The 16,381-nt window shown below is 50.6% G+C and overlaps 1 protein-coding gene across 2 annotated transcripts in view; it reads left to right on the top strand.

Moving 5' to 3' along the window:
- Positions 1–16,381, top strand: part of RAB3GAP1 (RAB3 GTPase activating protein catalytic subunit 1) — a 1,600,561-nt gene that overhangs the window by 96,671 nt on the left and 1,487,509 nt on the right. For both annotated transcript variants that reach the window (XM_069616562.1, XM_069616561.1), the window contains exon 4: positions 10,853–10,985. In XM_069616562.1, coding sequence (XP_069472663.1) covers positions 10,853–10,985 — 133 coding nt within the window. The remainder of the gene's footprint in view (positions 1–10,852; positions 10,986–16,381) is intronic.

Raw genomic sequence — 16,381 nt, 5'->3', positions numbered from 1 at the left:
CATGGGACATCCCCTCCCCAAAACACTTTGGACCAATATATATTAAAGCAGCACATGCGGGGGGGGGGGGTGTGGCTTGGAGCCATCGCGGTCGGAGCGGCTTTGTGAGAGCTGCCGGCTGGTGCCACGCTGCCAACCGTAATGCCCCGGTGAAAACTGAGTTTCAACGTTCATACGCGATGTGTCCTGAAGCTAAAATGTGGCGGCATGTTTTGATCGCTCCCGACCGTCCTACGGCAGCTAGAACTGCGAGTTCGTCTGGTCCGAAGCTGAGGGGGACACAGCCTAAAACCCGGCAACAAAATGGCAGATTCCTCCCCGGCTTGAAATCCTCTTCGGTACTGGCTGCCCAAGCATAGCCAGTCCCCTGGTGCAACGCAGTGGAGGACCCTCACATTTCCACCCCTTCCTGGAGCGGACTGCCATTCCCTTTCTCCAGCGTGAAGCAACAGAACCAGCGCTCCTAGCCCGCCCGCTCAAAATCTTCACTTCCTGCCTCTGCAACCTGGCGGCAGCGGTAAAAACAGCGAAGGCATGACACATGACTGAGGCGCACCAGGCTGCGAGGTGCACCATCCCTCAACGTGAGAACCCTGGAATTCCAGACCAGCAGATCCTAAGGCTCAGCAGTGCGGGCAGCGGTTCCACAGTGAGGTGAGTGCCCCCCCGCCTCCACCAGTGCAACACCCGACGCCCTCGCCGCTCCTACAAACCAGCCAAGCAATGACGAGTCTGAGGGGTTCCAGACCCAGTCACCTAATCACCCTTCCCTGCAACTCCGCAGCACTTTTGGAGCGCTGCTTAATCTCTGGGAACTGAAACGCACCTGGGCGGACATTAAACCTGTCAGGCATCCATGCGGCCTTAATCTGCAGTGCCTTCTCCGCCCTCTTCTCCCATCGTTGCTGTGGACGTGAAAACAGAAGACAAACATCAGGGGACTGAACATATGTGTGTTTTGCACAATGCAAATGTAAATCAGTGGCACTGTCAAAGGTCACAACCATCATCACCGTCCACTACACACTGGGAAGTGGCATTCACACATGTGCACAATCATGTATGTCATGCGGAACAGACATTCACATCCATGTACAAGGCACTGTGATCACTTCAAAATCATGTACACACGTCACATGCATCATGGGACTTGCACATCTCATTCACACACATCACCTGACAGTCATGCAACAGCCCATGCAGCTATCACATCAGAGTGCACAGAAGGCCAATTTGGCAGCATGAGTCAATCACACATTCAAATGCCCATGTGTCATAAATCCATGAGTGTTGGCCAGTCACACACTCACTTCCCTGACACATGCACATCATGCATACCCGTGATGTTGATGAAAGCACACATGTGTAACACCACTCACATAGCCCAGTACAGACATATGCATGCAAACATGTGCATATTGCTACATGCTTGCGTGCATCACGCATTGCAACCCAAACACCATTGCTGTCACACATGTTTGAATGGACTCACATGCAGCACTGTCTGGGACATGTACACAGACATCTGTACAAGCGGAATGCCAGATATGAGGCCAAAGTGCACACTTCAACCACACATCAACATGCACATGCACCATGATGTACGAGAACACATGGAAACTTACCAGTCGACTCCAGACTGAGCTCCAAATCACGGACCTAGGTGTACAGTGCTGGATAAAACTTCTCCAGGACTAGATAGTTGTTGTTGGTCAACTGGACCTGGCGCCTCACTTGATCCTAACCAGCCTGGAAGAAGCGCCGGGCCTTGTTGTGGGTCCTGGCCTTGAAGTCCTCCCAGTGCTTGTGGACATGTGTGAAGTCACAGGGTGCCACCCCCTCCGCGTTGATGGCACCCATAATGTCCGCCCAGATCCTCCTCCGTCCTTTTTTGCCGACTTGCGATGGTCCATGGAAGAGGGCATCATAATGCCCCAGGATTTGCTCCACCAGGATGTCCACTTCCCTGCCTGAGAAGCTGACAGCCCTCTGCCTCGCTGCCGGGGGGTTGCCACTTGCCTCAGATGATGTTGGGCCAGACATGGCAACCCCCAAGTCAGCTGTGGGTGGGCAAGGTGGTCCTGGGGCTGGGCTGTGGAGCAGTGGTATGGCACGTCGTCGGGGAATCTTTGGGATCAGCAGATGTGGTCACCGTGACAGGAGCACTGGCAATGGCTGTACAGCAGGCACTAAATTGCAGGGCACGTGGACAGCAGGCACACAGAATGGGCAGGCAGCAGCAGATGGCTCGTAGGAGGCAGCTCGGGGCACTTGGAGGCAAGTACATTGTCTGGTAGGCAGGAGCTGGGGTCTTCTGTGTTACTCGCGTGGCCAGCCGGAAACAGAGTGACTCCGCACGTGCGGAACCAGCACGTTAGTGTGGATTTAGAGGAAAGGGCCTACGGTCGTAACTTGCGTGACACGCGCTGTACGTTGGGCATCCGGGTTAAAGGTGCGCGCAGGACAACATTGCACTGGACATGCATTTCGTTGCAGACGGACGCGTGGACTTCGTAGTATTCTGGTGTCCCATGCAAATTCTCCAATACTGTGACAGTGCATACTTCTTGTTTTGGCGGCGAGCTGCCTCTACGAGGCAACCGGTGAGTCGCATACGCACGCAATTTTCATACTGTGCTTTCCCCTATGTGTCGCGTGTACCCCCATTTTTGAGGTTATAGTACTCTATGTGTACCTCGCGTACGCATTTTTTGTGTTTCTGGGTGCCACAGCGTACTGCGTAACGCTTAGTTCATTAGAATTGCAACACTATACAGCGTTGAACAGGGAGCACGTCGCACTAAAAACCTTAATTTCTGTCAGACGTAGGCCCCTTCTCCCTATACAGGATGGACCCTCTAATCTAGCTGTGCTTTAAGATTGCATTTAATCAACGGGACTCACAAACCTAGCTGTTTCTCACCATGCAGGTATTCCGAAATCGAGGCATTCAGCCACACTGCGATGATTAGCTGCATAACATATAACCTACTAACCAAAAAAAGCTCACATTTTCTGCATACTTAACTCACTCACAAGACTAACACAACCACCTCTCGCACCGCAAGCCGCATTCACTTTACAACACACAAACCGCACCAACAGCACACGAAGACTGACATTGTTCCGATACTCGTACCAAAACTCAGCGCACGGTGTATACCGAGATGAAGATGCCAACAGAACACCACTCCTCTCACTATCCTACTCCCTCTTCACCCTACTAACCCATCCCGCCTTCTTCCTTGCAGATCCGCCAGAGCGCCTGGGGACCAACTCCGTTGGTGACAGTGCGCGGTACTAATACCTTTAACATTAAACTTCACACGTGGGCTACCAAAGGGTTGCGTACACATTTTGGTTTGTTTCTTTTTGGGTGCCTGTGTGTTACGTGACACGTTTTTACCCCATGGGTTACATTGAGCCTAGTTGGAGCACAGTGTAGTATTTCATCATGTACACTGCCCCACTCACTGAAATTTCCCAGGACAATTCATATTTGTGCCTCCCGTTGCATAATTCCATCAGTGCCATGAGTGGGAGGCCCAGAAGTGGGAAGGGGGGCAGAGGTGGACGAGGTGGCCAGGGCCATGCAGGGAGAGCTGTACCCCCCCACTCCCCACCCCCACCAACAGGGTCAGGGACATTGAGCTGATGCTGATGTCCCGAGCACTCCGGATCCCAGGGTAGCATTGTCATCTGCTGTACCCACCAGCCAGGGTGAGGGAGGAGCAGCTGCAGCACCCTGCGCCCAGGCTCTGGGGCCAACTGCCAGGCCTGTAGAGGTTCTGGCACAGGTTCAGAGGCCCAGGTGCCGCCGTCCCTGTCTCCAAGGGGGAGGGACGTGTTGTGAAAGTTGCCAACGCCAGCACCAGGGGTCACAGGGCAGCATCGCCATCTGGTGTCCAGATCAGCCACGGCCATGAGAGTGCGGTGGCAGCTGCAACTACCACCACCCAGGCTCAGGGTCAGCCAGCCAGGACTGTGGTGGTCCAGGCACAGGTCCACAGAGACCAATGCGCAAATGTCCTTGTCAGTAAGGGCAATAGACGTGCGGTGCAGGTTACTGGCACCAGCACCGAGGTACAGATACCTGCCAGGGCAGCTACTGTCATGCTATCAGTGGCTGATGCCATAACACAGTCCACCAGTACTCTAGCCCCTACTGACCAAAGTGGCCCCAGCCACTCGGGGTCTGCACAACCTTGCAAAAAGCAAAAGCGTGCAGGAGCAGACAGGGCTCAAACCCCAAGCACGGCACAGCAGACCAACACGTCGAGGAAGAGGAGGTTCTGCGATGAGGAACTGGACATCCTCGTGGAGTACATGTTTGGAAAACGAACATGACATGCTTGTGCAGGCAGGGAGCACACATACGCCTGCTCAGCGTATGGCCCACTGGCAGTGCGTCACAGATCGTATAAACGCCTTGCGCTATGAGAGGCGCACATCGCATGAGGTGATGAAGCGTTGGAATGACATCTGACGCAGAGCCAAAGACAAGCTAGGTTCCGCCTACGCCAATACTCAGTGACTGGAGGTTAGCCAGCACAGGAGGATGATCAACTTACTCCACATGATATGGCATTTATAACGCGCCTATACACAAGTGTTTCAAGGTGCGAAAAGTGATCGTCAGTGTTATGATCGATGTGGAGCAGGTCCAAGGCGTGGGAGACCTGCCAGATTATGAGGTCATGTCCGGTGAGTGTTGATACATGTGCGTCAGGGACATGTGAATGTCGCTTGGATGTAGTGTGATTGTCTGCCAGATGTGCCTATATGTGCATGAGTGGTAGGGGTGAGCCATGTAAATGTGAGGTGATCCGTGCTTGCTGTTCTGCTGACTGAATACGAATGATGTGCTGCACAACGTGACAACCTCATCACCACACCGGGGTCCCTGATTGCATGTCACTCCCGGTCAAGCCTCTCTTGGACCTCTTCCTGCTCCAACCTGCGATGGCAGATGGCCTGTGATGAGCTTGCACTCAACAATCGCCTTCTCTCATCACTACTGTGACATCTCAGGGAGGTCACCCTGCCAGCTGCACTTCCTCTGAGGTGCACTTCCTTTCCTCTCCTTCCACCTGCAGATCACTGTCTGCAGAGTACAGTTAATTCCTATGGTGGACTACTACAAAGGCTTCTTGCGGGTTTATGTGCTTCTACTTTCTTCCCTCTGCAAGTCACCCCCAACTGTACTGTGAGGGTAGTCCTGTTCTCCTGGGGCCAGTTATCTCACTAGGAATGTGATATTGTCACTGCATCACAGTGCCTACGTAGGTGGATTTCAAATCCCTGGGCATCGTCCACATGGCCATATTGTTCCTGGTGTTGCTGTTTGTGTCTCTCCATCATTGACGTTTGATTCCTTCTCATGATATATAATCATCCCTTTCCTACTCCCTCAGCCTCAGGACCTACTCATTGGCAATTGTTTTGTGGTTCATGCCTATCTTCGTCGGAGTCCTCCCCCTGGTACAGCCTCCCTACCTCGATGGAACTGGTGGTGTGCCTTCTCCGGGTCTGTAGGCACTTGTGTTGATGAACTTGTCACCTGCCAAGACTCTGATCTGCAACACGGTCCTCTGAGCCAATGTTTGTACACATGCAGTGCCTCCTGGACCTCTCCCGCACTGGGTATGAGGGGGTCTTTCCAGTATCCCTATGACCCACTACCAACACTTGACACATGATGTGTGCACATACCCTTTCACTGGCATCATACCGCAAAATTACAGTGCAGGTTGCGCAGTTATGTCCTTATTTTCGCACGTCCACATGTGATGCACTGCCCCCTCCCAAATCCAACCCAAAATGTCCACTTATGCATGGCACTTCACTTCCGTGCTGTCAATGTGAACTGGACTCATGGTATCAGTGTGCCTGGCTTCACTCTATTCAGCCACCAAGGCTTCATTGTACATTGTAACACATTTGTGTTTCTGATTAATGATTAACATGTCCTGTCAGGTCACAGCCATTGGACATGGGTCTTGGACAGTACTCATCAAGTTGCATCTTGTGGTGTTTGTCGTTTCAGGCATGGTCGTGCTACGTGGCATCTGTGTATTTGCACCAGGAATGTTGGTGACTCGACTGTACAGGTCTGGTGCTTGGGTGTGATGCAGGTGCTAGGCACCATGCACTACATGTGTTTGCGTGGCCTTTAACATACTTCCGTGGCTGCTTTTATGATACTTGCCTTCAATTGAGACTGTGTACATGCGTGAGCATGTGCATTGACTCTGCGTGCAGGTTGATGTGTTGCGTGACAACATTGTGATGCCCATGTGCATAGCCTATGGTATTTACAGGTGTCTTCATGTATTTTTCTGTCCATGTGCAGGTGACGAGGCACTCGATGCAGAGGAGGACATGGAGGAGGTACAGGAGACTGAAACGCAACATGGCACCAGTGGAGGACGTGGGGTGGTAGCCCATGAAAGTCCTGTGGTGCTACAGGCCATCCTGGCCATGAGTCAGTCTGACTCTGCCGCTGAGGAAGCCTTTGGCTCGGGTGGTGAAATGGACGTGGATTCTACATTGCTGTCACAGGTGAGTGAATCAACGGTGGGTGCTGTTCATTCCCAAACTTCTACATTTAGGTGGGGGAGAAGCCTCACAGGGCGAGTCGGTGTTGGAACGTTCGTCTGTGGTGGTAAGCGGTGCAGGGTCACACTCCACAACATTGACTCCTGGTCCTGGGGCAGGCGGTGAAGGGAGGGCTGCAGTCCTGCAGCCACACACCGCGTCAGCACATCAAGGGCTGCGTTTCCTTGATGCAAGCAGACGTGGGGTCTGCCAATACGGAGGCTGCGTGGCAGATGGCTACACTGCGTGGGAGGTGGCCATGTATTCTGTTGCACAACAGGGGGCTTCCTATGAGGTGTTGGCTCAGGGCATGGAAAGGGTGGCCAATTCCATTATCGCCCCAGACAGACAGGTGCAGCTCCAGCAGCAGGCAGTGCGGTCCACATGCCACACCCAGAGGCTCCACATGGTGGGCAGCAACAGGTGCTGACGGGCAGTACTGAATGCTCTGCGTTCATCCATGCCTGCAAAGGGTCGGGCCCACAGAGCTGTCCTGAGGGAGGAGAATTCCTCCCTCCAAACTACACTGGCTGCACTCGAGGCAGGCCACAGTAGACGGTCAGAACAGCACATGCAACTGTTGACACACACCATCTCAGAGGAACTGCGTGTGAGCCGTGCGGTGTTTCAAGCAGAACTGCGTGCATCCCATCTCAGTCCTGCATGGCTGAATTTTGTATTATATTTTTTTTTTGTCTATTGTGCATTTATGTAGCAGTGTGTTGCTTTGTGTGGCATCCAAGGGCATCCACTGTTGGTTCCAGCTGGGCCCATACAGACTTGGGGTCCGGACACATATGCGACCCCTGCTTCTCCTTTCCATATGTTTGCAAAGAGTGCAGCATGTAAAAGTAACTTACACAGGGGCACTGGGCTTCCATGATATATGTGGGCAGTCTGAAGTCCAAGCTGTGTATGCACCCCAAATGTGATTCATGATTGTTTGGCCTGTGCCTGGTTGACATCCCCTTTTTTCTTTTTTAACATTGCGGACCATTATGTTTTTATTGTGATTTCTCAGGTATTCACTTGCCTGTCTCCATTGTTGGTGGCCTTCATGCTGTTTGCACGTCCATGATCACTTTAATTGCGGAGCCACACTGACAATGGCAGTGTACCATGGGACACATTGAGGCAACTGTCGTATTCTGATTGCTCGCTATCAGACAGGATCACTGTTGGCTCCTGTGTTTGTGGTATGTTCTACTAGGCAATTGATGTTCCAGGGTACATTGTTCTTTCGACTTGTGAGCGTGAGTTGTTGCAGGAGTAGTTTTGTTTGTTTTTCTGCACTTTGTGACAGTAGTGTTATGTGGTGGCCATTTATTTTTTCCATTTTCACATTGCATGGCATGGTGCAGGCAAGGAGGTGACATGGGGAATTTGAGGGTGTATGTGGCATACTGCCATATGGATGTGTACCTTTCCATAGGGTTAATGGCATACAGCATCTTCCGTGTGTGCCTTTTGTGCACGCCAGTTTGAGTAGGTTTGAGTTGTAAGGGATGCACACAATGTAGCACTTCCAAGGACACATTCTCAGGGTGTTAAGGCTGGGACAGATGATTGTCCCTTTGTCATCTTCAACTGTGACCTGGAATGTGCCAGGCCTGTGTGCATTTAGGTGAAACATTATGCCACTAGCTGGGTATGGGCAGCCTCACCACGTGCCCTTTCCCCTCCCATGCGCAGGCGCCGTGCATGTGGTTGGGCATGTGGGGGCCACCACCATGTCCACCGGTACGCCAAGCCGTGTTGAAACGTTGTGCAGGACACATGCTGCCCCTATGATCCTGCACACTACTGGTGGTGCATATAGTAGCTCGCCACCAGAGTGGTAGAAGGAGCGGAAGCGGAAGCGTGACTTGAGCACTCCAAATGTGCACTGCACTGTGGCCAGAGTTGCATTGTGGGCTGTGTTATATTTTACCTGGGGTGGTGTGGTTGGCTTCCGTATTGGCGTCATCATGTAGGTGCTTGGAGGGTAGGCAATGTCCCCTGTGGAGATGACGGTATGTCAGTGGGGTGTTTTGGTCTATGTGAAACATGCATGCATTTGCAGGGCCATTTGTACTCACCAATGAGCCATGTGTTGCCATGCCTCCCAGCTTCCAGGCCCTGGTGTAGGGGTGACATTCTGAATATGATACTATCTTGGTTGGCCCCAGGATAGTTGGCATATACAAAGGTTATGATTCCGTTGGCATCACATACAACCTGCACGTTGATGGAATGCCAGTGCTTGCGGTTGCAATAGATGTGCTCTGTGGTCCTAGGTGGACGTAGGGCCACATGTGTGCAATCGATGGCAATAAGCACTTTGGGAATTGCGCCACCCCATAAAAATCCTGGACCACAGCCTGCCTTTCTGCGAGTGTTCTGGGCATGTATATGTGCCTGCGGACTGAGGAGCGAGCAGTTCTGATTGCCAACACCTGGTGTAGGAAGCGTGAATGTGTGGCTTGTGAGATGCCCCCGGCAATGGCAGTGTTCCGCTGAAATGACCAAGTGGCCAAAAAAAGCACGACATTGAGAACGTTTTCCAAGGGGCTCCGTGCCTGGGAGCACAGGGTGGATGACGTGAGGTAATCTTCCCACTCCGTGACCAGGTCTAATATGATATGCGGCATAGACCTGGACATCAGGCATCCCAAAAAGGCTGGTCCTGGGTAAAAAATGGGTGCCCTGTCTATCCTCCTTCTGCAGTGTCCCACGATAACTGCTGCGAAAAATGGCAAATTCATCGTAGCTGTATACGCGCGTTTGTTTTTGTGCTGTCTTTTCATGCATTGTTTTTGGTGCGCGGAGACGCTTACGCCTTCCTTCGTGTGGGGGATGTGTTTCCAGATTAGCACGTCTTTTTCCACGCACCTATGAGCCCTGTTCGATTCCATGAATACGTGTGAGCGCGCGTGTGGGCGTTGCAAGCATTTTACTGCGGCACTTCCCACGTAACGCCCACATTTTTGCTGCTTGTTCCCCATTCCACGTGTTCAGTCCCCTTTTTGGGTGACTGCACAAGATGGTATGCGCCTTTGCTGGGCGTCTCGTGCAAGGCGTTCGTGCTATCGCAGTGACGTGCTCGTCCCCCGCGGATTCAGCGGATGTCTCAGGTAAGCCACGTGTAATGTGTTCCATGAATCGGGCCTGATGTCTTTATTTTGCTCGCTTGATTTTAGTGTGTTATTAGTTCTATTACTCGTACTCAACTTCAAAGCCCCTCTGTCCATTATGAGGCCTAGTGCTACTGGTGGTGTCATTTTACGTCTCCCGAACAGGATATTCAAACCTCTCACTAGATCGTTACCTACTCATACTAAATATGAATTCCATTTCCTGTCTTTCCCTAAACAATTTTAACTTGACAGTTTAATGATCTTCTGACCATCAGGTTCTCATTTCTTATTGTATGACGATTTTAATATTTTACTTTCCTGTATCTTCCCAATTTCCAGTCTCTAGATTTTTTGAGTGATTTTGAAATACAAGTTCTGGCAACCCTTATAAAAACCGTTGGTTCACATGAACCGTGTTTAGTCGCCTCCATCCTGATGTTTATTCATGGGGCTATGTAATCTCGGTCTGTTTGCCTTTGATATACTAACATTGGTTCCCATACAAATGCTATTCCTACCTGCCTGTTTATTGGCATGATCAGACAAGTATAGGATTGTGTAGTGTGGCAGCTCCTCAGAATAATTTGAAGCTTATGCTTGTAGGGGAGAACATTTTGCTGGGCAGTGCTATAGATATCACGTGAATGTTACTTTAGTGACAGTACTACAGTATAAGGGGGTTCAGATTGTAGTCTGCCCACATGGTTTAGTTGTAACATCACTGACAAGGGCTTTATAAGATTGACGTCTTAATCCTCTAAAGTTAACCCTGTTGGGTTTACTTGGTGTTAAGGGGCCCACCCGGAGACAAGACCATGGTATATTTTTCAAGAAATTAACAACACCAGGCCTTGGCAGTTCATTACAAGAGGTGTGCATCTTTGTTAGCTACCACTGTAATCGTGATAGTTCACCACCAAACACTACAGATGGTGACAGAAATTTGGCAAGTACAAAGCCACCTACATCATTTTCAGCCAAACTGCAGTAGCCGAAAGATCCAAGAAAATCAACATCGTCTTTCCGTCTTGTCTGATGCTGTAATAATGTCAAATCGTCCGATTAACGTGTAGCTAAAAGATTACAGATGTATTGCATTCGTATGCTAAATAAAACATTACATTCATGTTTACTTTCAGGGAGAATATACATCTGGCGTATGGGAGGAGAAGTCAGATGAGCTGTCATTCGCAGACTTCAAATTCTCAGTTACACATCATTATCTTGTGCAAGAATCGTCCGAGAAAGAAGAAAAGGAGGAATTTGGAGATGGTAAGTAATTTTTAGTTCGCACTTTAGTGGGGTAGGAAATATAGTTATAATAATACAAGACTGTTATTTATTAACCACTTTTACAAAAGCTCATACAGAACACTTTTATGTACGAATTATTATTAACCAATCTATATTGGTACTAATTTCCTCTGACTGATGAAAGGCCGAGTCAGACTCACTAGAATTTGAACAGCGACCTGCAGATCACACAGATCTCAGCAGAGCGAATAACTCTCTGAGATATATTTTCAGTATCCAGTATTTGGAACATTTGGACATTTGTAATTGAATATTTTCAAACAAACTCTTTTCGTTTTGGGGTCCCTGTGATAGCTCTGCTGTCTATGTGTAAGCAATTGTTTTCTCAAACTGAAACCGTTCAGAAGCCTGTCTTTGAATAATTGTTTGTGGAATTTTTTCTTTTACTCTTTTTATTTAGTTATATATGGCAATCTCAAATCAGTCCAGTATGTGCTTCCTAGAGGTTTTCGGTTTAAGTCTGTTATGATAGGAGTCCGTATCTGCCAAGATATTGTGGTGTGGCTTCACTAATTGATAGGATAGCTCTGCAAGTTAAGAGCTCACTTCAGAGATGTGTGTGCAATCTCTAGCTTTAGGTTCAAATGGAAGAAGGGCCAACTCAGCCCTTTACCCCGGACGGTACAAACTCTCAAGTAGTAAACCACTAGTTATGTATTAATGTTACACTCCCCATTCTTCAATGAATTTTGTACAGTGGGTATTGCACAATAAACATTCCACTTCGAGATGTAGTATTGGTTGTGTTGGATGATGGCCAGACATGCTGAAATGTCTTTTTGGTGTTTGTGTTTTGACATGTCCTGGCAGTCTGTGCTGGTCTGTTCCTATTGGTGTCGGTACCATACTAATTTGCAATGGTACAGGCCGGCTAAAAATGGATGCATAGAAGGTTGCCAGAGCACTGCCAGTGGCTAATTAATTCAAACATTTCAACCGATAATATTTTGTGGTTCGGGTATGTCTCGAGATGTTTGACAAGTGTGGAGTACTTTCTTAAGAATTCATTTGCACCTTTCATAATAATAATTGCAGATTGGAGTCCATTCTGCACTTAGGATATATTTGATCAACACTGAATTTAGTTAGTTTCCCATTTTTGTGACCATTTTAAAGACAGTCAAAAGAAGGAGCAATTATCCTGGTTCATTGGCCCGATGGTGCTAATGTGTTTAGCCATCCAGCTGTTCAATTGGTTAAATAAATTGAGGTTGATTATGGAAAGAATTTACCAAAGTACGTGTCATGAATTTGCAAAGTATGATTATTTTTTAATCTTATTTATTGGACATTTTGTATGGTGCCTATACACAAGTGTTTCTAGGTGCCACAAGACAAGAAGGGGGGGGAGCTGGGGAACATGGGATATCATACGAAAAACTGCAACAGGAAAGAGACAGTTATATTGACTTTGTGACAATCCAACCATGCATGTGCTTGAGGATAAGTGTGGGGGGAGGGGTAGAGGGAGAAGTGCAAAATGGGGGGCCTGGGGAGTGCTGTACAGGTCAAGACGGCAAGTGCCAGAGGGGTGGAGGAGGCAAAGTGCAGTGGGCAGGCGGACTGGGTAGGGATAGTCCGGAAAAGGGAGTCCAACTACAAGTGCTGGTTTAGGATGCTTGTAAGGACTGGTAGGGGGGTGGCCTGGTCCCTGTATGACTCAGAAAGGGATCAGGCCCTGGTCACAGCGGCAGGTGGAGAGTTTAGCAAGGGTGGGAGGGATGGAAGGCAAAGGAGAAAAGGAAGGTCTTGAGAAGTTTCAAGAACTTAAGACCATCCGGCTCAAGTTTAATGAGAGAGGGAGGCTGTTGCAGAGAGAGGTGCCAGTCGAGAAGAAGGATCTACCTCCCAGTGGGTTTCTTTAATATTCTGCTTCTGAAGAAGGTGGAGGTGAGTGTTTTTCCGAAAAGTGGTCTAAACGATTGCAGGCATGACATAAGATTAACACTGCAAGTCTTTGTAGAACAAAATACAACAATAAACGTTATTATTAGATGATAGTTTTGTAGGTTAGGTTTCCTGATTATTATTTTTTTCTTTTTACTATATTTTGTATTGTTGGGTAATCATGCCTCCAAGTAGGGTTTGTGAGATGCAGGCACTTGTAGGGGCACTTAATTTTGCGTAATCACTCATGGCCCCAACTGCAACCTGCTTTTTAAACATTTCCCGCAGCCGGGGGCGCTGTTGAGCAGCCGAGGAATATGGCTGCCTAGCCTGAGAGCTCCGCTCCTGCCCACCAGTATCTGCTGAATATCGGTGCCAATCCTCAGGATATTGCACCAATACTACCACGATTCTTGTTCGGACACTCTTTACCTGGTGTGGTCGAAGTTTGAAGGGATTTCGCTGCTTGGAACCGGCATTGCCAATGACTGGGCCCACATCGCCGCGTGGCCTCCCTGCCGTGGCTGCTCGCGCCGGATGGCACCACCTTTCCCGATCCACGAGCGCCGCCGGCTGTGGGCTCCCCGGGGGCCCCTCCTTGCCGGAACGATCTGCTCCCCTGCCGGGCTCTGTGGGGCGGGACCCTGCGCCGCCGGTCGGCCGCGGCGGGCTGGAGGGGAGCCCCCTACGCATAGAAGCGGCCCCCTCCGATCGTTGAAGCGGGACCGCTCATGCTGCACTATGCGAGACTTCTGAGACGCCGCATGAGGAGTGGCTCTCCCCCCAGCAACAGCTGCCGCTCCTGTCGGTGGCGGTTGCTGGACGTGGCCGCTGCCCTCCCGCCTAGCCTGGCGGCCCTCTGCTGAAGCGACCCTCCGCCCCCACCGAGATCCTGCCAACACAGCCCCTGGGCTGGGGGCCGCCGCGTGACCCCGCAGTCTGCCGATCGTGGCACCTGCCTCCGGCCGCCCTTTATTGGCCCCGGATCTGGGCCTGGCTCTGGCAGCAGAGCGCGGCCTCCTCGGTAAACATATGGGCCCAGCCGCCCTGCAGGCTGCAAGGTGGGTGTAGTGATCTAATCTTCGCCCCTCCACCCAAGGGGGAGGCCCTTGAACTACCCGCTACCCACTCCCCATTTGAAGGAAAGACCCCACGGAGGCTTACGTTTGGGAAGAATAGCATCCAGCCTGGCCTCGTCCCATGAGGCTCTGAATATCCATGTGCCGTGCTCTGCCTGATTTGAAACTGCGACGTTGTGGGGGCCACCGCCGGGCGAGTTCCCCACTCTAGAAAAGTGCACACCAGCGGGTGTACGGCCCCACTCCTGTCTCCCTAACGCCTCATTGTCCTGTACACCCAAGCATACCTCAAAGAGACTTTGATTGCACAGGGCTCACTGAACCCAACGTCCTGCGCTCCCCTGGCTCCTCTTCTCCTGCGGCGGCCCCGCCATCGCTACCACGCTGCATGCGGACCTCCCCCGCTCTGCCTGGTCGATGCTAGTCCTACTGAGCTGGAGCTACCTACGGGCTGGGCCTTTGTCCGGCCCTCGGAGACCCACTCTCGGGCCATCATTATCCCTGGCGAATCAATCGCTGTTCCTGCCACAGCAATGCCCAGCAAGGCGCGGGCTGTCACTAAAGTAGGCGCTATGGACAGGTTTGCCAGGGCGGCGCCTGGTACTGACCAGGCGTACTCTTCTGCGACACATGAGGATGATGGGGCCCTGCCGGTCCACCTGCAACCGGACCTATCTGTGATGATGGAATCTATGGCGAAAAACTTTGCAGCCTTCCATGAAAAGTTGGACGACATCAATGCGAATGTAGCCTCCCTGAAAGCGAAAATTGACCAGCATGGGGCCAGGATCACCGAGGCGGAGCAAATAATAGGTACTAATGAAGACTGCGTTCATGCCCTACAAAATACAGTCACGGAGTTCGTCTGAGACATGAAAAGGGTCAAAGCTAAGTGCGACGACCTTGAATCGAGGTCCCGAAGAAATAACATTTGCATAGTTGGGGTTCCCGAAGCTGCACTGAAGGACCGCATGGAGCCAGCGGTCGAACAACTCATCAAAGACCTCCTTGGCAACCCCGAGCTCTCACCATTCTTCACAGTAGAAAGAGCACATCGCTCCCTGGCACCCTGGCCTAAACCAGGAGACTTTCCCAGACCTATAATCGCTAAACTGCTGAGTTATAAGGACAGGGACCACATACTCGGCTTGGCCAGAGAGAAAGGGGAACTAAGGCTCAACTCGAACATCATCAGGATTTTTCGGTGGGTGTGCAAATGGAGAGACGCCAATTCGGGGGAGTGAAAAAGATATTACGTGACAGGAAAATCGAATACGCAAGGCTTTTCCCTGCGCGTCTAAAATTCACCCACCGCAACAAACTCTACTTTTTTACGGTCCCTGCTGAGGCGGTTAAGTTCATTGAAGCACAGATTCCACTGGTAGACCCCCCGCAGGAACCGATGGATGACGACTAATGCCAGACGCATGGACTCCTCTCGTGAATCCCCATTAGCTGTGGTGAACTGGCCATTGACTCCCCCGTGTGGCTAAAGATCCCCCCTCATTGTTCCACTGCGAGCCTCCTGTGGCCTACATTAACATATTGGAAACGCTGCTCCTTGGAGGGGGGTGGGGGGGGGCGCGCCTCTAGCTCGCCTGGTAACAATGCCACACATGGGGCCTGTATACTGTATGCCAAGCTCTGCCGTCATGTACTGGCTCACAGCAGTTCTGGCTATGTCCTTGATACCCTAGATTATGCATATCCTCGCTTTGCAACCTTACTTTCATCAGCCGATCTTCAGATTTATGTTGCATTTTTGAAACTTGTATTAATACATGTGGGCAGAACGGCAGTGGCAGCCCCCACTGCAGTTGCAATACTCTCTAAGTCTAAATGTTTGTGTTTTAGCCCAGGTTGGGCAATTTCTCAGGCGCTGCCGAGTTGGGGATGGCACGCAGTTGTTTACTTCAAGGGTGGGTATCTACACACTGCTAGTTTGTGCAGGGCGGTGAGGGAGGGGGTGAAGAAGTTGGGGTATGTTATAAACAAAATGGCGGGAAAGTTTGGACCGGCTCTAAAGGGAGGCACTCTTATGCCACTGCAGCACACATGGCGTTTGTCAGAGACAGATCCTTTTCTAGGGATGTCCCGTGAGTTATCTATATGGCGATTAAAATGATGACATGGAATGTTCGTGGGGCTGACTAATTTCACAAAGTCTCGTAGGATCACAGCTTATGCACAAAGACACGGGGTTAAGGTCCTCCGATTGCAGGAGACACACGCCCTGAAACACTTAGCATCAAACTTAGCACAGGCCTGGGGCCTCAACAGATACTATACCCAATACTCCACCCAAGCTAGGGGAGTTCTGACCCTCATCCACAAGTCGGTAAACTTCATACTCCACACATCCCACATAGACACAGAAGGCAGATATGT

This window comes from Ambystoma mexicanum, chromosome 9 (genome assembly GCF_040938575.1).
Source record: "Ambystoma mexicanum isolate Mex_15411 chromosome 9, UKY_AmexF1_1, whole genome shotgun sequence".
Lineage (NCBI taxonomy): Eukaryota > Metazoa > Chordata > Amphibia > Caudata > Ambystomatidae > Ambystoma > Ambystoma mexicanum.
This window is presented reverse-complemented; position numbering and strand designations above follow the sequence as displayed.